Raw genomic sequence first — 21,418 nt, forward strand, 5'->3', positions numbered from 1 at the left:
TTCATTGATTATGAATACAAAAGTATGGATTTCTTTCCTTCATTTACATCAGCTAAGAATTAATTGTTAAATGTGAGAATTGAAGTCAGATTCAAACAGTGTTGACTATCAATTTTTCTTTTATCAAGAATTTACATGTACGAGAGCATATTTATAGGTAAATTAGTTTAAATAGAAATACTAGTTGACAAACACTTGACATTTTGTTGTACGTAAAAATAGTCTGAAGTTAGTTTATAGTGATACAAATCAATTAATATTGACAGCAATCAGCAATACATTCAGAAAACATTAGACAGAAACAATAGGCTACTTGTTAGCCTATTGTAATATTGTAATTGTAATATTCATGGGCAAGTCGTTTAAATCATTGGTATTGTTGAGTTTCAGAGTCAATGGTAATAAAAACAACATTGTTGTTTTACAATAAATATATTACATGAGAAAATCTACTATTTACAAGACAAATCCACTCTAAACATAACTACTTATTGGACATTAAAAATAAATACAGTGAGACCAAAGGATTGTACAGATGGTGAATAACATTGAATTGTACACACCCCTGCATTAAAATGTCTTAAGTTTATAGGTGTAGAAACAAAATGTTATTACAATATCTTTTTAACAGCATTATGTTGTCATTGTTGCCAAAATCAATAGGTACAGCCTTTGGTGTCAATCCATTAAACAAGATCTAAGATCATAATATTTGATAAAAGAAGGTTATGACTATTTTTTAAATTAATGATACTGTAGTTGTTATTATTTTTTAATTTATACTGACTATCAGATAAAGATTTAAGTAATCTAGTGGTGAAAACGAAAAATGAACTAAAGATAATAGTGTGACATTAATTTAAAATTAAGTTAATATTTTTCAAAATCCAAAATCTAATTGTTTTTAAAATCTTATAGAAGTAGCTGAATCACGAAACATATTGTGGTTATATTGCATGATAGAGGTTTATATCTGAAGTCCTACATCGGAATACGATGAAAACAATAATAAAAACTTTTTTAAAGTCGTCATTACTTTTTACTATTCAAATTCAAGCTGAATATAAGTAATAACTTTAGTCACAGATGTTGCCATTAACTACACTGTTCCTTCAGTCTTGTTCTTGGGAGAAGTCAACAACACATCTGAAATACAGAAAAAAATCACACTGTATTATCAATATACAAATTATTTGTTGATTAGCAAACAAAATCTTCACACACTCTATCAACAGAATTAAAAGAAGAATAAAAATGATAATACATTTCTAATCACATGCTTAATGTAAACAAACAGACGTTTTTCAAACACAATGCATTTTTCCTACAGTTACCTAACAATGTACATGTTCTCTCACTGATTTGAGAAAGCAAAGTGGCCAATTCGCTTATCAGTGAGACAATGTTAACATTGTCTCACTCTAATTACTTTGTCTCACTCCAGATTTGCAACGTGAAGGCACGAAATAGAGAGCGCGTAACATGCAGGCAACGTCGTATGCGCGCGAAATACGTTGGCAGCACTGGCTGTAAATAGCTGGTCAGCTGTTGTACTGTTGTATTTGTCACTTCACATTAAATGTTATATTAAAAGTTCACTTCTGTGTAAAAATATTTTATGTTTCTTCACCAATTTATTTGTTTTATGGTAACTGTAGGAAAAGTATAATGTGCAACTCGAGTTCAAAGTACAATTGCCTCACTCGAGAAACCATTCCTCACTCGCCTACGGCTCATGAGTAAGGATTTCTCTCGAGTGAGTCAATTGCTCACTTTTCTAAATAGTTGCACAAATAACTATTAAATGGAAGAGATTTTTTGTTATATCTCGTTTTCTGCTGGGTTTGGACATAATCTGCATAATTTCTGGACATACTTTCCCGACCCCCTGGCACCAAGACCTTTAATTTGAGTCCTCTAGCATCATCCTGTGAGCTGTCCAAGTCCCACAATTTTGATAAAAAAAACACTTTCAGAATTAATAATATAGCATTATTGAAAACTAAGTACCATTTTAAAACTCATATTATTAAAAAAGGGTAGTTAGTTTTTGTTTTTAATAATGTATTTTATATCAAAATAGTAGCCCTAATTACTATAATTGTCATATAATATTCTGTATGGACTATTAATTAACAGTCCTGTCTAACAAACATGTCGACCTTTGCCAGTTACAAGACTAAAAGATCGTGCCACTCATCCTACACTAATCTCCATTCATACTTGGCTTGAAATACCTACCTTTGTAGTCTTTGTACCTTTGTAACAGACTGAGGTAAAAATCTAAATTAAAATTGGTATTAGTAAATCTAAAGTTTCTATAACCTGGGAACCATTATTCTATTTACTGCAGTAGGATTGGTAGACCCAAGTAGGGGAGAGTGTTGTACCTTTGACCAGTTTTCACTTAATTTTTTTTGTAGAGACAGGAAAACTCCAATTATTTCAAAAATAATCAACTATGATACTTAACTGTTTCATCCATAGAATAAATTTTTTTTGTTCCTTTTCATAAGTTTTAACCTACTTTTAGTAATAAAGAAAATTTGTTACATAGTGGTCAAAGGTTCAACATGCAGTTGTGCCTTTGACCAGTGGGTGTTGTACCTTTGACCAGCATATCGATTTTAGCACAAAACGGGTAAAAAAACAAATATATTACATGGTAGTTTTTAAAATATAAAACCGGATACACATAATTGAGCTTATTATTAATTTCATAAAGATAAAAATTTTCTAAAAAATGGCTTATTCTATTTTGTAGGATGAAAAGTCCACTCCAAAATTGAAAAATTTTCTTTGATGTGCTGATCCACTTGATTTGGCAGTGTTGGGGAGCTTGTCGACAACCTCCTGTCGGTTCCACAAAACAATGGCTTAATATTAATACATTAGCATATTTCAATAACAACCAGTAATAACTACACTGAATACAGATGATGTTGTTCCACCATTAAATGGTCAAAGATACACCACTAGCGCTTCCCACCATTTTATGTATATTCTCAAAAGATAGGTGATAATATCAGTTTCAAACATCCAAGAGAAGTTAGAGGATAAACAACAAATAATAACCCCTCACTTTCGATTTTATTTGTTGAAAAATATACATTTTATAAAACAAACAATAAGTCAACAAGTATTTACTTTTCAGTAGCAAAAATGAATGGACTAAAATATCTTCCAACACAGCTTTCAATCTCCAATGCAAGGGGAAGTAGTCCTCTGGTGGCTGATCTATGAACTAGTTTCATTAGCTTCCCTATACAGCCTCTAGATTTCACCACATGACTGTTGTTGTATTAATAGTCAAAGCTGGTAGTCAACGGTACAAGATGGTCAAAGGTACAACACTCTCCCCTACACTCAAGGGTTCCTAAAATAGACAGTTTACTGTACATGTCATGAATTTTCAAATGGTAACAGATATGTGTTACCAGTACATGTTTCAGCAAAATGCAGTTGTCAAACACATCACCAGTCCAGGAAATACATTACCTGTTTGGTTAGCTTTGTTGATGATTTCATTAAACACATACATTCAAACGGACAACACATACCACATATAAATAGAAATTTTATTTACGATAGGCCTATCACAAAAATACCACAACGCCAGTTCTGTTCGGGGGTTAAAGTCAGCGCTATCAGGTTTTGTTATCAGTGGTGATCAGCTGATCCAGATATTGTAGTAGCAGGGTCTTGATAATAATGTTGATAATAAATGATGTTAGACTTGAACTGGAGTTATCATTGAGGTTATAATTGTTATAATCTTGTTTTTAATATCTAAGTCTATCACAGATTCACAGATTGTTCTATGTATCGAATCAAATCGAACTTTTGATACTATTGTGATGTATCGTCCAACCCTATTCCTATGTCTGCATTTCACAGTAGCTTGAGGGAAGGAAGAGGACTATTCTTAAGCAGTATAAAATAAATACTCACCTAATATTCAGCTGCAGTATTTGCTAAGGAAGTGGTCAGTTAAAAGTTAAGTAACAAACATCAGGTTACATTTGTTACGATCATAACGTAAAAACCCAACTTAAATCAAACGTACGTGAGTAGTTTAAATCAAACGTACAAAAAAAGTGTGAAATTCTTACAACATACCACTTGAAAGTCCTCTTCATTCCAGCTGTGTGGTCGAAAAGCACAGGGTTTTGGAATTTACCTTCCTTTACATCCAAAATGTAGTAGAACCACTTGCCTTTAACTTTAATCGGTAACTGAGTTTTGGCGAACTCTCTTGATACATTGGTGGTAATCTGAAACATATCAATAAAATTGCCTTAAACACAGAATATTTAACCCTTCCCGGACGGGTGACGGATATATCCGCCTAAGTCTGTGGCGATAAAGGACGGGTGGCGGATATATCCACTTATGGTTTTTGATGTTCCGGACGGGAAGCGGATATATCCGCCTTCTCTTTAAACAGACTGGCAGGTGCTTGAGCAGTAACCAGAAGTTTCGCGGTACCAAGGCTCCTGCTCTCTCCATGGCTGCGCTCTCTCCCGCACCGACCCCTCTCCCGCGCACCACCCACCTCTCCTATGCTCCCCCCTCGATGTTCCGCGCTCAACACTACGTTGTCTTTATTTATTGTTTACATATTGTCCTTTATTTATTGCCTAACGTTGTCATCTTCAAAGACGGGTGGCGGATATATCCAATGCTTTTCTACTCATCCGCGGATGGGTAGCGAAAATATCCGCATAGTTAAAAGCGAGTAAACAATTATTTTGCCAGTAAGAAGTGTTCTATTGTGTTTATATGATGTATACTTGTAAAAAAACACAAATAAGGAAAATTTATTTTTTTTCCTATAATTTTTTCTCGTTCTATGTAACGATTTTGCCTGTCCGGGAAGGGTTAACTTCTCATTTTACAACTATCTATTTACTGGGTGTGCTTGGTTAATGACATGTACTTAAGGCTGTGGTACACCCCAGCTCGAAAATCTCAGAACGATGTCTAGGTTTGTCACTCACAGCGCTTTCGTCAATGACGCCGTTAGAGGGGAAGTGGTGGGAGGAGTTATGAGTTTCGTGGATCACCCACTACGTATACGCAGCGCTGTGTGGAGCGCTCAGCTTAGTGCTTGCACCATTTGCGTGCGAGCGCATGGACCCCGCGCGCTTAGTCGCCAGATGTATCGTGCGGCACTAGAATTATTTACTTTGACGCACAAGACCCTACCTTTCATTCAAGTACCAAAGTTGAAATATTGTACTGTATATATACTATTCAAAAACATGTACAAATAAAATATGCAAATGAACATATGATAGTACATGCCCTAAAACCTATAGACTACTGTGCTGTCTCTCCGACTGTTAGTGTTTTTTACTAACATCGGCCACACATTGCAGTTGTTACAAAGTTGAAACTTGGTATTTCGAACCCAAAAAGGCCCTCTTGGTCTTAGTTTAAAGGTAATGCCACAAATGGTTCTAAAGTTATGTTAAATTAGGCCTATGTAAAAGACATAAACATACGGATAGACGTATAATTTTTTACTGGACCAATTTTATTCATTAATAAGTCACTGGAAATCTTAAATTCGTGTAAATTTGAAAATAATTATGAAAAGTGTTTTTTGACATGATTTATGGTGAAAATAAAAAAACACATGTTTTCCATAAGAAATAAATTGAAAAAAGGGGTTTTCATTTTTTTTTTTTTGCCACACTTTTTGAGTATTTTCTATGCATTTCTATGCATACTATCAATTTGTAAGACATTTTATTCTCTTTCAGAATATCACCTTCCACTTTGGTCGATTTCCTTACCATTTTAAATGTTACTAGTGTACCTGTTGCTCGAATTCGAGCAATTGCGAAGTATATCAGGTGTTATACTTCGAAACGAAGTATAACAGTAAGTAGTCGTAAGATCGTCTTCTAGTATTCGAAAAAAATAAAAAGTCATAATTTCCAATGGATTATGGAAATACTCACGATGTACATATCAGTTCGATACAATCAAAATTTCTTATAAATCTATGTATATAAAATCCAATGTATGTTTGTTTGTATGTATGTAAGTATGTTTGTTTGTTTGTTTGTTTGTCCTTTATGGACTCTGAAACCACTCGACAGATTGTAATGAAACTTTCAGGCATTATTAAGCATTATTCAAGGAAAGTTTGTGTGAAGTTTGGTGCAGATCCGTCAAAAGGGCTCCGCCCCAGTGGCTCTGGAGTTTCCCATGTTAACCTTATGAGTACTCATATTTACATGGAATTAAAGAACCTTTAACAGCTGGTTCAACTTAACAATTTGATTCTGTGATGTTCAATAGCATTAAAAAGTTAATAGGTTTACCAACAGGGTGCAGCACTATTATTACTTTTTTTAATTTATGAGAACAGCTAATTTGCAACCAAAAGGTGAGTGAGCGTAGCGAACGAACTTCAACCTGGAGGCGAGTTAGCGTAGCAAACGAGCTAACCTGAAGGCAAGTGAGCACAGCGAACGAGCTCCAACCTAAAGGTGAGTGAGCATAGCGAACCAACTTCAACCAGGACGTGATTGAGCCATGCGAACGAGCTCATCTTGAAAATGAAGGATCATTTGTTATAAAAACACATTAGGGCAGGACGACGTCTGTCGGGCTAGCTAGTATCTTATAATTTTTCAAAAGCTGATCTTGTCTTTTAGTGTCTTCTACAAATGTTTCACACTCATAGTCGCATAAGGCTGTCCATATTATTGATTATCAATAAAAAAAATAAAAATAAAAAACATTATTTATATTTCTTCTACTTGGTTGTGTTCAATGACTTTCTCATGGCATAGTTTGCAAATCGATTATTCAAGAATTGCAGCACAGTGTTACTTCAGTTTTCTTTTTATTATTCCATTGTAATATTTACGCCAACCCAAATTTAAAATAGTAAATATTTCATTTCAACCAAGTCAGTAAATGTTTGTAGCACATGTTTCCTTAAATTGCAACTAAAATATTAACAGCAATTAAATTGTCCAGCTGATCATAAAATGTAAATAAAATGTTCTTCACAAGGATAACATGGGCACTTTAAAAGCCACTGGGGCAGAGCCAAAGGGACTTTTTCAAAAATGTAAGGTCAGTTTGCAAATCTACACATTTAGACGAACATTTTGGTATATATATATTATATGTAGGGTTACATAAAACAAAAAAGCCTTATTGTTCACAAAGTTTCATGTCGCGTATTAAATATATAGATTTGCAAAAAAGCTAAGCAACCTACGAATTTATAGTACTGAGAAAATACTCAATTAGAGATATTGTCTAGTCTCAAATCTAGACTTCTACTGGACCGATTTAGTTAAAAATTGGGTTGTTGGAAAGCTTAAATTGTATAAATTTGCAAATAATTATTTTATTAAATATTTGTGGTGAAAAAAATAAATAAAAAACAAGAATAGCCCGCATTAAAAAAGGCTTTTTCCACGTTTCTATTTCCAATTTTATATTTTTAGCCAACTTTTTGATGCCTTTATTGAGTATTTTCAAGAAATGCGTAATGGTAATTTGTAGGAAATCCTGTTCTCTTTCAGAATAGTATCACCTTCCACTTTGGTCGATTTCCTTACCTAAAAGTTGTTTGCAAAAAAACTAAGCAATCTCCAAATTTATAGTGGTGAGAAAATACTAAACTAGATATACAGTATTGTTGTTCACCTTTGTTTGTACATATAAATCTACAGTTCTACTGGAGTGATTTTATTAATTAAAATATGTCAATCGAAATTAAATGAAATGACATAAGTAGGGTTGACTTAATTATACTATGTGTAATGCCATAATAATTAATACTTTCATTCAGAAAGGGGATGACAGTTTATCTCTATCTATAAAAGAGGAACTATGTATGTACATATCACGAATACTAGAAAAATACCGGTATGGATCATAAACACAAACAAATGACGTTGTTGGCCCAAATCCTATGCTAATAGCATTGAACATATATATGTTTTGGCAGTTCCATTTAAACAATGTTAAATAATATTTATTTTTGGGCCAAAAATGTAATTTGTTTGTGTTTATGATCCATACCGGTAATTTCTAGTATTTGTGGTATCTTCTATATATATAAAAGGCAAAGCCCTCACTGACTGACTGACTGACTGACTCACTCACTCACTCATCACTAATTCTCTTACTTCCCATTTACCTAGGAGGCTGAAATTTGGTACACTGATTCTTTAGGCATTAAATAGGAAAACTAAGCTGTTTTTATTGTGACGCATAGCGGCACGCTATATTTTTTTATAGTGTGTGCGGTTCGCGAAGCCGGGCTGCATGTTCATCTCGTTGCCTGCCGCGACTGCATCAATGCTCTATCCCCACCTTTCCTAGTCTTGTCCTCCTTCTTCGACAACCGGCTTCTACACAGGAAACCTCTCCGTAAAATCCAGGACTTCTCTTCGATGTTTGGGATAAGTTATCATAGTTAGTTAATATGTAGAAATTAAGTAGGGAAAATGTCTGGCTAAGTCAGGTAACTAGCGGGGAGCCCTTCTGGCTCACCCGACTATGGAAATGTAGGAATTGACAACTTAGCCGGTTGGTGGCAGAGTGCCACCAACCGTTCGAAACATGAATACTAATCCACATGTTCCCAGAATGTAACTTAATAGTTCAAATCAATTCATACTTATTTCTCATTCAGTATTCAATTACATATCACTCATTTGCTCATCAATAATTAGTAAGTAATTACCCAAGTTCAGTTCATAGTGGAAGGATAGGTTTATATTTAAATAGTTAGTTCCATTAGTTCAAATCAAAGCTGGCTAGGCAAGTGTTCTGATCTGGGTAAAAGGTCTCCGTCCCTCTGGTCCCCAGCAATCTTCCTAATTGTATTGGTAGCAGATTCAGCACGCTGAAATTAAGTTTGGTCCAGACACACCTTTTCCTAACCTATTAGCATTACCCTGTTTATTCCCTCCTGATTACCCGAATTTCCCTCCTCCATCCCATACCTTAACCCCGCACCCCCTCACCAATCGGCCCCCCGCTACATATGGTAGCAGGCTTTGGCCTAGATCAGGGTACTTAACCTAGGCAATTTCAGTTTCATTTTTAGGGAAAAAAAGTTAAGTGTACATTCTGGGGATATTTTTTTTTTCTCCTGGCAAAAAGTAAAGTGCATTTTTCCCTGACTTAACCGACACGGATAGGTAGGCTAGTAGTTAAGCTGTTTTTGGTTAGTAAATTGGTAGGGAAGTGTAAATTGGTTAGGCTAGGTTGACCAACCAGGATTAGTGTGACATAGGTAGGGCTGTGTGTGTTTTGTCTGTTTTTATGTTACAGGAGATCTTACCACCTTTCGAGCCTAGGCAGTGGACAGTGGATTTAGTGAACAAGTGTTGTGAATTTCGATTTTAAAGTTAAGCCTAGCAAGAGGCATTAGCTGGTCTGTAATATTTAGTGGGTGTAAGGTACAAGGTAGGGTATTAAAACGACCTACAGCCCAATTTTGTTAAATTAAAGTGGTACTTTGCCCAGCACAAGGTGTTTTTGTTGGCTTAATGACCAGATTATTTTAAATTAAAATCAGCACCTTGTGAACCAGTGTAGAGTCAGTGTTATATGTGTTCTATGTCCTATTAAATAAATCATTTTTCATGCAATAGCCTATTTGTCACCAATTTGTTCTAGTGTAATTTGCTGTTGTTATTTGTCACCTGTGCCTTATTTATTCTTGTCAAATGTATTGTGTCATATGAATTGTCTTTATTACTTATTTTGTCACACTATTGGTCATCCCTAGTAGACCTTAGCTAGTCTTTTTATCCAAATTTTCATTAAAACAAATCTGCTAGTGCCAGCGTAGGCTAGGCCTACTTGATATTACTGCAAACAGTTTTTTGGTTATAAAAATTCGTTAATGATTAGTAGGCTAGTTTTTTAAGTTCTGTAATAGTAGTTTAAGTTACCAGTAAGCTTATGGTTACAATTTCATGTATGTAAGATATTGCTATTGTTGCCAAAACTCAGTTTTTGTCTGGGCTGACACTCGAATTAGGCCAGAATCCACGCCATTTACAGTAAGCACTGTCAAGTTGAGCCAACAGCAATATCTGGTTTTCTGTTAGCTATACAATAATTTTAGTTAGTGTGTATACTCATAACAATTTGGTTACCCATTTTAGCTGGAAATTTGTGACTTAGCCTACGACAAATATATTTTACTTCGAAGCAAGGAAATTAGATATTTGAATGCAATTTGCAATTTCATTAAATAATTTTGTTTTGTGTCCAATACAACATTTTGAGTAGAGTTTTGAGTTATGTGTAGGCCTACATTTAGGAAGGTTTTGTGCCAGTTATGCACAATTGTATTTTGTTAAGTGGGTTTTTTTTTGTTTTTTAAGCAATCGCCTTTGGTAAATTCGACGAATCTACACTTCTATTCGTAGTCGGTTGAGCGGTTTTGGTTTTCACCGAGTTGCAATTAGGTTAGGTGAATTTAAGAATTGGTCATGAACCAAGAAAAATCTTCGTTAAATATTCAGGTAATCGGTGACTCTTATGCCACTCGATTTTACAATTTTTGTCAAACCAATCGTCACTCAACTGGAAGATTACAGCCAATCTTAGTCAAGGGCATTTCTGGAGCAAAAATATCCGAGCTCAAGAGTTTTGTTAAGTTAAATAGTACTGCGATACAGCCACACATGCCACTGTTGTTTTTCTTAGGTAATAATGATTTTTTAGCAAATGTTGGAATTACAGTTTTAAAGAACTCCTTTTTGTCTTTTCTGAGATTATTACGTCGGAATTATCCTGGGATGGTAGTTGTGTTTACGACGTTACCGCATTATCCAAGGATAAGGAATTCTTTTTCAGCAATCAACCGTCTGCATCAAATAAACAAATTTTTGCTGACTTTACGTTCAGAGTTTACTAAGGTAATAGACATCCCCGACGAATTGAATCACATGCAATATTTTCATGCCTATTATGGAAGGTCAATGCGTCGTGATGACATTCATTTAAATAGCGACGCATTTGCGACATTGATTCCATCAATAGAAAACACTCTGTCACCAGTTCTGACGCAGAAATGATTTACCCCTCGCCTCAAACATTCCAAATCAACCTCTTTTACCCAGATCGGAGCACTCTGCTAAAGTGATATTAGGTTAAGTCTTCTCAATCTGTCGCTGTCCCCGCCAATGCCCGGAAGAAGGTGAGTCTCAGGGTGTCCTTCCTTTTGGATGGGCTACCTTACACGTCTTCTTCCGTGCGTTGTCAGCCAAATCTTTTACCCCTCCCTTTTCGTCTCTCGCACCCTCACTGAGTTGATTAAAGATTTTTTTTTTGTTTTGGAATTAACTTTCCACGGGTGGTTTAATTTTATTTTTTACTTTGCTTATTTTTACCCCGTAGGAAAGGGCTCAGTGATGGCACCTTCTGTGGCGACCTTGCCCGTCGAGTGTTTAGAGACAAACTCTCTTTCTATTCTTTCCTTTACCTCCCTTATTTTCCTTTCACACTTCTTAGCTTAATTAGTCACTAAGGTAGAGGTAGTTAGATTTAGGGAAAAATAGTTACCAGTTTAGTTAAGAAATTCAGTACTTTTATTTTTACACAAAAAACAAATGAACCGGAAACCTTGCCTCTCAAGGGAAATACTTGATAAGGAAACAATCTCCAGAATCCCAAGAAAACCTATTCCCACCTTTTTCTAGCGCTTACCGACGCGCAATTTTCTGCATGCGTAATAATTTGCATGCGAAACGTTCTTTATGAAAAAAAAAAAAAAAAAAGGTTTCAACAAAAAAAAAAAGGTTTCAACAAGAACAGTTACTATCCTTCCAAACTCCTTCAACACACAGACCCCAAAACGGTACCCGCGAGTTCCATCAGTCTGGTTTTGAGTAGCTCGGCCCCAACGAACCCATGGTTCACCTTTTGAGTCCGAGCCAACCCGTCAGTGATCGGACCTCCACCTTGCGACCAACCCTTCTTCATTTCCACAACGACAGTCACCTTGAACAAGTTTTTTTTTATGATCATCTGCGATCTGATTAAATATTCATTTCCCCCAGCAGTATTTAATAGAAACCAGACAACTGCACAATCAAAGCAACCAAAAAATAATAAATAAATCAAATGAAAAAGCAAAACTCAATTAACAACTCTACAATTTTCCCGCATACCAATCAATCATGAAATATCGTGCACATCTGTTTTGGACCACAAGAGACATTTACCTTCTACATCCCCCATCATCAGTCAGCGATGCTCCGGCCTTGTCCGCATGAGTCATCAGCCAGCACACCTTGGGCGCAGCCAGCGATGCTCCGGCCTTGTCCGCATGAGTCATCAGCCAACACACCTTGGGCGCAGCCTGCGATGCTCCGGCCTTGTCCGCATGAGTCATCAGCACACAACATCTCTTTGCCTACACTCAGCCTGCTGCCTCAACACTTAGCCCATACCATCAGCACCTCTCAAGACCTGCATCACCAGAAGACACACCAGCTGATCTCAAATTCCCCCACAGTGCACCAGCAATGCCTTAAGAAGAAAACCTAATTAAAAAAAAAAAAAAAAAAATCTTTTGTGCGTGCAGTTGTCCGTCCCTTTTTATTTCACAACAGAAAGCAATTCAATTCCAATTTTTGCCAGGTTAGGGAAACAAACTGTCGTCCCCACAATGCCTTCCTCTTTTCGCAGGGGGGGTGGATCCCGCTCTCTGCCGTGGTTGGTTCGGGAAAGTCCGGTGGTCCGAGGTGCCTATTACAACCAGGCTGGTCAGAACCTTCCACATCTGGAAGCAAATCGAACGACAATCTTCCCCACAAAAAAAAAAAAAAAAAAAAAAAAACACCAAACCAAACCCTTTCACCAACCTCCCAAAAAAAAAAAAAAAAACAAAAAAAAACTGTTCTGTTCTTTTCTTTTCTTTCGTCGAAGGGGGGGTGGTTGTGACGCATAGCGGCACGCTATATTTTTTTATAGTGTGTGCGGTTCGCGAAGCCGGGCTGCATGTTCATCTCGTTGCCTGCCGCGACTGCATCAATGCTCTATCCCCACCTTTCCTAGTCTTGTCCTCCTTCTTCGACAACCGGCTTCTACACAGGAAACCTCTCCGTAAAATCCAGGACTTCTCTTCGATGTTTGGGATAAGTTATCATAGTTAGTTAATATGTAGAAATTAAGTAGGGAAAATGTCTGGCTAAGTCAGGTAACTAGCGGGGAGCCCTTCTGGCTCACCCGACTATGGAAATGTAGGAATTGACAACTTAGCCGGTTGGTGGCAGAGTGCCACCAACCGTTCGAAACATGAATACTAATCCACATGTTCCCAGAATGTAACTTAATAGTTCAAATCAATTCATACTTATTTCTCATTCAGTATTCAATTACATATCACTCATTTGCTCATCAATAATTAGTAAGTAATTACCCAAGTTCAGTTCATAGTGGAAGGATAGGTTTATATTTAAATAGTTAGTTCCATTAGTTCAAATCAAAGCTGGCTAGGCAAGTGTTCTGGTCTGGGTAAAAGGTCTCCGTCCCTCTGGTCCCCAGCAATCTTCCTAATTGTATTGGTAGCAGATTCAGCACGCTGAAATTAAGTTTGGTCCAGACACACCTTTTCCTAACCTATTAGCATTACCCTGTTTATTCCCTCCTGATTACCCGAATTTCCCTCCTCCATCCCATACCTTAACCCCGCACCCCCTCACCAATCGGCCCCCCGCTACATATCATATCTGATCGGACTCTTGGGATCCGCCCCAGCGGCTCTGGATTTTCCCATGTTAACCTTATGTGTACTCATATTTAAATGGAATTAATGAATCTTAACAGCTGTTTCAATTAAACAAGTTGGTTCTGTTCTATGATGTTCAATAGCATTAAAGTTACAAGGATTACCAACAGGGTGCAGCACTATTATTTCTTTTACATTTATGACAACAGCTAATTTGCAAACAAAAGGTGAGTGAGCGTAGCGAACGAACTTCAACCTGGAGGCGAGTTAGCGTAGTGAACGAGCTAACCTGAAGGCAAGTGAGCGCAGCGAACGAGCCCCAACCTAAAAGTGAGTGAGCGTAGCGAACGAACTTCAACCAGGACGTGATTGAGCCATACGAACGAGCTCACTTATAAAGTTAAACGGGGCAAAGCCCGCGGGTACAGCTAGTGTATGTATATATGTATGTACCTTATGGACTCCAAAACCGCTTCACAGATTGTAATGAAACTTTCAGGCAGTATTAAGGATTATTCAAGGATAGTTTGTGTGATATTGGTGCAGATCCGTCAAAAGGGCTCTGCCCCAGAGGGTTTTCAGTGGGCCAATATCAGACTGTTTGAACTACAATGTTTACAAATAAATATAATTTAAAAGCAGATGTTTAATTTCACCAACTGTTTTGTAGGTTTGAATAATCACAACATTCTGTATTAGTCATGATTTGAAATAGAGCCACAATGTTTCCACAGAGTACAGCACAGAAAACTATTTTACTTTTAAATAAGTCCACATATATTAAACCCCAATCGCAGCACACCTGTGCACTCAACAACGTTTAAATTCTCCAATGTTAAATATGTAAACATAAACCTTTGTCAGAGTATTATAAACAATAAAAGGTATGGCAATGTTTTTGTCTGAGTATTATAAACAATAAAAGGGGTGGCAATGTTTTTGACTCCAGCAGAAGGACATTGCTGAAAACCAAGATGAAACAGTATTTCATTTTGTAGCAGGATATCCAATTTCGAACAATATTAGATTCAAATGTTTAGAGACATTTCTTGGCTCAAGCAAAATTTATTTTGTATTGAAATAGGTAGGATTGGAGTTATTTTAGTAAATTTTCAAGAGAGGCTTGGCATTTTAGATGAAAGTTAGTTCAAGAATTTTATTTTAAAGTAAAAGCTGTGCTATAACTACCATAGTTAACCGTTATTCTTTATTTTTTGAGTTTTTGATTTCCAACGTCAAAATGTACCAGCTTAGAAAAATTGTTTTATATACAATATAATTAAAGGTGTAAATTGTTTTGTATTGGTTCCTTCTTTATTTTATTGGCCAGTTGTATTTAATTTTACTAAAGAGAAAAAATATTCGTTTATGTTGCCAAATAGATGGTCAACATTGACCATTGTTAGTTTAAAGTAAGTGTAAGATACTGATAGCATCATATAATCAAGTCATATTTTTTTATTTGTTTGCAGGATACTGTAACTTTTATGGACAGTAGAGCACTTTATTTCATTAGTTTTTTATCACAGTAATTTGAACTTATAGGCCTACATGTAAAAGCATGGAGCTAACTCATTTTTGAAGATTTATCGGTAAAATATTTCCAGACCCAAATGAAATTGATTATGTAAATTGGCGTAAATGCCTGCTTCTATGTAATCCAAATTGTTGCAAAGGCACGCAACTAATTTCGACTTCACGAAGAAGTCATCTTCAGGCGTCCAGGGGATGTCAAAATCACTTCATCAGAAGGTCATTGATACACATATTGTACATTTACACACAAACGCGAACATAGTTACGAAAAAAAGGTACATCTACAACAAGTGGGAGACAAATTAAAATGGTAACTTAGGGATGATGCATCACAACTGGATGGATGAAGCATCTAGACTGCCGGTCAATGTGGTCAGTCGGGGCTGTGACGTTACCCCTTTATTCTTGTTAACAGTCAGCTGTCAGCTGTCCCCATTCATTCGCGACACTCTCTCAAGTACCTTGGTGGCTGTGTCATCAATATTGGGAAATATATATATATCTTATATACTTATAAAAGGCAAAGCCCTCACTGACACACTCACTCACTCACTGGAGTTTCCCATGTTAACCTTATGTTTTTTTTCATATTTAAAAGGAATTAATGAATCTTAACAGCTGTTTCAATTAAACAAGTTGGTTCTGTTCTATGATGTTCAATAGCATTAAAGTTACAAAAATTACCAACAGGGTGCAGCACAATTATTTTTTTTTTTTATGACAACAGCTAATTTGCAACTAAAAGGTGAGTGAGCTTAGCGAACGAACTTCAACCTGGAGGCGAGTTAGCGTAGCGAACGAGCTAATCTGAAGGCAAGTGAGCGAAGCGAACGAGCTCCAACCTAAAGGTGAGTGAGCGTAGCGAACGAACTTCAACCAGGACGTGATTGAGCCATGCGAACGAGCTCATCTTGAAAATTAAGAAGTTAAACGGGGCAAAGCCCGCGGGTACAGCTAGTATATATATATATTGGGAAGATAGTTTGCCATTTAAAAAATTTTGTTTGTCAAATTTCACTGTTCAGTATATTTAAAATTCTTCCAGTGTATTCTTGTTAATATGGTCATTAGATAAATGCAGTGTAGTTGCTGCCAATATTTGTGTAATTATGATTATTGGAAACTAAGTGTTCGGCAAAGGTTGAGGTTTTGAGCGGACATTCTTTTCCTTGGAAGATGTTCTTTAAATCTTTTCTTGAAAGAACGACATCCCATGGACGCCTGAAGATGACTTTTTCGTGAAATCGAAACTAGTTGCATGCCTTTGCAACAATTTGGATTACATAGAAGCATGTATTTACACCAATTTATATATTCAACGTAATCAGGAGGCTAACACCAAAAATAAAATTGATTAAATATTTCTTTATGCATTAAATTAGATATTTACAACTCATTATTGAAAAAAAATACTTACGTTTTCCAAAGGAACCTCCAAGACTCTGTTGCGAGCAAATGGGCCGTAGGTAACTATTGAAACAGTTTTGTTGTCCTTGCGAAGCACCAACATACGAACTGAACGAAGTGTGTAAATCCAAGACACAGATAAAATAAGATAGCCTAGAAAGAGATAAAGAATCAAAACTTAGTACCGTACCAGTATTCACGGACAAGTTTAGTATACAGTGTGAACAATAAAATAGAGGGTTCCAATATGAAGGTTGCCATTATTTGGAAAATGGCGGGGCCATTTTTTGAAATAGTGTAATCAATATTTTACATATGTATTTTATGATCTTTTTAGAATGTAGATACAATTTTATGCCTATTATATTCTTTGCATTTCTTTTCCAACTTGCTTGTTTATGAGCTACAGGATGTAGAATGTCGAAGGTACACAGCAAGCCATTTTTGCAAAACAGAACAGTTGTAATGGTCCTGTTGCTCAACTTAGATTTTTTTTATAAACAATGTTTTCAGTTTGGCCAAATAGAAACAAAAGGTGGTTTCCTGCTCTTTTTGGTTACCTATCTCAGAAATAAAAAGTTGGGTAAAATCGAACGTCCGTTACTGACATTCGGTTTGGATGTGGGAGGAGGGAGGGAAGAAGAATTGTAGTGTTGTAAACCAACAGTTTGTCGTTTGTTTCTTTTCAGAGAACAGCATGTTCAAACAGTTAACTTAATATGCGTTTTTTGACTCACCTATTTTTGGCACTAAACTTTACTAATGATTGATAATTGATAATTGATAATCTAAGTTACAGGTGTGAAGATACTGAGTAGACCTACCTCCATCACTTGGACCAATGATATAAGTTTAACTTCAAAATCCTAACGACCAACTCTATCTGAGCATTATTTGGATAGTGTAGTCACTTATAATTAATTGTAATATTTTGAAACTTACCAATCAAAAAACATGATGATGCGACTATTTTTCTCGTTTTTTTATCCTCCAAATCTATTTTTTTCCACCATGGTGAGAATTCATTGCTCTCCATTTTCAGCTTTTCTCCTTTGTTAAGAGAAAATTCTGATAAATGTAGCCAAAAGAAAAACTGAACAAATGCAAATGCATTTATAATTGTATAATATCTTGGATTCTCGTAGTAAAACAATATCTTGTCTTTCTCTTGGTTGTTAGTCTTAATGTTGGGAGGTTCAGTTTTTGATTCTGCTTGTTTGGGTAAGTTTGAGTTAGGTCTAGTCAAAACAGATCTTATTTTCAGATTTTGACTGACTATGCACAATTTTGATTTGCAATTTTTCACAATGTGCCCATACATTGGTATGAGTTTGGAAACACTAAGGTAGAGCATTTTACCTGAAAAACGCAAGTTGTATATAAACACCATTGGTCAAACAACATTGGTCTGACAACTTCCATAAATTAATAAATAAACAATATCAGCAATCTGATACATAACTTATGGTATACTTTCTCCCATTAGCTTGTCAACAAACCTTATCATGGGTAACTTAAGCATGGTAGCAACTAAGATTTTGTATGGGGAAAATCACAACATTTGCAATAACTTTTAACTGTAATTATTACAGTAATGAGGGTTGCACCATTTTTTAGGAATCAAAAAGGCTATGGCATACTAAATTTCAATCAAAACCAAGCCATTTCTTGAAAATCCAGTTTTTTTTTGTAATTTAACTTATGGGTTTTTATGAAGAAATTAGAAGCCAGTTTCCAATTACCAGTTTCCAGGTAGGTACTAACTAATATTATGGTATCTCCAGGTGTTTTTTATTGGTGATTTCCTCTTAAGTTAACTTAAAAACCCATAAAATAAGTTAATGGCAAAATTACCACCGCTGCAGCAAACCTGCCTACTAGGCCTAAGCGAATTTCAATTTGCCTGAATTAATTTTCAATTAACTTAATCTATTAAATTAACATTTAAGTTCAACCAGTACCTACCTACCTACGGTTGCTTCTACAGGGAAACGAATAGGCCTAAAGTGTGTTTTTTTACTAAAATATTAATAGCTTAGTAGCCTATAAAATAAATAAACCTGCCAAGTTTGATCAAAATATATCCATAAACAAGCCAGCAACTACAACATTTTACAATATTCTCCATAAGAATAACATGGAAATTTTAAATAAACAATTTTTTTGAATTTGCTCCGCAACCAATAACTGTAAAAAACAGTTTGATATAGCTTACTAAATTATTTGTTTTTGTAAGCTCTTCAAAAATTGATAAATTTTGTGTTTCAAAGGTAAAAATTTGAAAACACCATTTTTACCCCCATAAAACCCCCCGTTAAACCCTGTTCCCATGGTCCGATCATGCTGATTCGCGAACTCATTCAAGTTTATCTCGCCTTACACCTTCAAACTAAATTTTATCAAAATATGTATATAGGCCTATATATGTACATATATATAGAGAGATATATTTAAATAAAAATTTGAACGAACAGTGTTTTTGGCCTCTGTGGACATCAAAATGAAAAAGTAAATCAGTCCTAGGTCTTACTATAAGATAAGACCTATGGTAATAGCTACTTCCCTATAAGGGAATTCGCTAAAACAGTCTGAACCATTTTTTTATTTAGTAATCGGCTTAGCTAAGTTGTTATAACTCTAAACAAAATGGTACACATAGCTGTAAAAATTGGGGTATAAAATGTAATAAGGGCTACCGTATTGAATGTAGGGTAAATATTACTTTTATGTTCTTTATACATAGGTAGTCAAAATCACAATCTCAGTTTTGCCCAGAGCGAGTGAGAGACCATAATCTGCCATCCATGCGTTAATGGTGCGCATGACTCGATTTAGTTTCAGCTGGGCAAGCTCAACGCTAAGTGCAGCTATTTAAGCCGCAACGTCATCTGCGTAACTAACTAACACAGTTTCCTCAGGCGTCTCAGACCTCAGGAGGCTGTCGTAGGCGACATTCTAGAGGTCCGGGCTGAGTATCAGTGGCGGCGATTGGGCTTGAGTGGTGGGGGGGCAAAATCTAGATTTATTGTTGACATAATTCCATAATTTTATAATTTTGATAAATATTCCTTGTGAAAGTGGGGGGGGCAGCTGCCCCCCCAGGCCCCCCCTAAACGCCGCCTCTGCTGAGTATGGATCCTTGAGCAGCACCAGAAGTTACATCCATCGTTCGGAAGCCTTCTGTAGTGTCATAAATGAGAAGGCGGAACCGAAGATAGTCCTCTATGATACGCATGAGGTATGCCGGGACGTGGAAGGTGTTCTCCAGAGCATCCAGCGTATCGCATATTTTTTAAATAGGCCCTAGGATTAGGGTTGCCATATCTCAGATTTCCCTGGAGATTACTGGGTTTGACGTTCAAAATTTTGTTCCGGGGGATTTCAGCAAAAAGTGAGAAATCTCCTCTTTTTTACTCTCTATTAAAATACATTAAGTATAAAACGGCACTTTTGGAATAAAATAAATGTTTGCATTCGCTAATATTGTTCGTTATGCAATAACTGAAAAATGCAACTCTCATACTATCTACTAACGGGTTAGGATTAAACCTAACCAACCAAAATTTATATATCAAATGAAATATTCAAATAAAACCTATTAAAACTTAAGGACGACAAGCCTAGGACTATGTTAGCCTAGTTAAGTTTGAAAACATTAGCCTAGATTATTCATACACTTCACCTGTACGAAAAAGATCAAGACATTATGACTGTTACACAAATTACAACTTACAATTTAGACGATGGTTAACAAAAATAACTAATCTTATTTAAACAATAGGCATATTATTCAAATTATTTTTGTCAACAGTAAACAGAAACTAAATTCATAACCTCCTAATTAGCTACCTTACTTACTTGTCTTATGTCTTGTCTTTTGTTTTGTTGTTGTTTTTTTTTTTTTTTTTGACAAAAACGGCCGGCTTTGCTCGATTAAAACAATGCAGCCGCGTAGTTCTATATTTTAAATATAACTTTTTAATTTTGGTTGCTTCCTTCGGGTTAGTATTATTTATCATCTGAAACAGTTGGTAAAAACACATGGTCAATTGTCAATAATTTTTTTAGCATAGTTATTATTCACACATGGTTATTATTATTATTATTTTGTAATTTGTTTTTCAAAAAGATTGGGATATTTCTAATGGTAAGATGGGATTTTGAGGAAGGTCAGGATTGAGTGTCTTCACTGCTTGGGGTATATCAAACAGACTTTCCTAACCCGAAAGAGGATAGGACCGTGGGTGTGGAATGAAGAACCCACCAGCCAGGAACACACGGGAGAAACATTTAGGTTTGTTTTTAGTGTGTCAGTGTGTTTTTGTCTTATATAAAGAGGTCTTTCGATCATGCAAAGGAATGCGTTTAACTCTTTGTATACCTCTAGGTCTTCGGTCTTCATCATTAGATCTGTCATTAGGTAAGTCGGTGGCTCAGTTGGTAGCATCACGGACTTCGGGCCCAAGGCAGCGATGTCGTGGGTTCGGATCCTGGCATAGATAAAACATACTCCTCAACTTCCTTGAGGAGTATGTTTTATAAATGGTTTGGTATTCCATCAATTGACCATTTCCTTTCTGCCATTCCTCTTCTTGTTTGCCTTGCCATGACTTCTTGAACACGGCCGCCTTTGACGGCTTGGCGCCTTTTTTTGACTCAGCAGAATCGCTCTTCTCTTCACTCATTCATCATGCCTTGCCGGACTTGCCGCCTTTTTTACATGCCTAGCCTAGCGGCGGA

General features: G+C 36.0%; 1 protein-coding gene across 1 annotated transcript; it reads right to left on the reverse strand.

Moving 5' to 3' along the window:
* Positions 1-402: 402 nt before the first annotated feature.
* Positions 403-20,378, reverse strand: LOC129002056 (transmembrane protein 223-like). Its single transcript, XM_054429568.1, has 5 exons — positions 20,361-20,378; positions 17,621-18,037; positions 16,689-16,831; positions 4,120-4,274; positions 403-1,146 (listed from the first exon to the last, which is right to left on the reverse strand). Coding segments are annotated over exons 2-5 (711 nt in total). The 5' UTR covers positions 18,033-18,037; positions 20,361-20,378; the 3' UTR covers positions 403-1,145.
* Positions 20,379-21,418: the final 1,040 nt, after the last annotated feature.

This window comes from Macrosteles quadrilineatus, unplaced genomic scaffold, assembly GCF_028750875.1.
Source record: "Macrosteles quadrilineatus isolate MER2022 unplaced genomic scaffold, UCM_ALF_1.0 Scaffold_9__3_contigs__length_116548681, whole genome shotgun sequence".
Classification (NCBI taxonomy): domain Eukaryota; kingdom Metazoa; phylum Arthropoda; class Insecta; order Hemiptera; family Cicadellidae; genus Macrosteles; species Macrosteles quadrilineatus.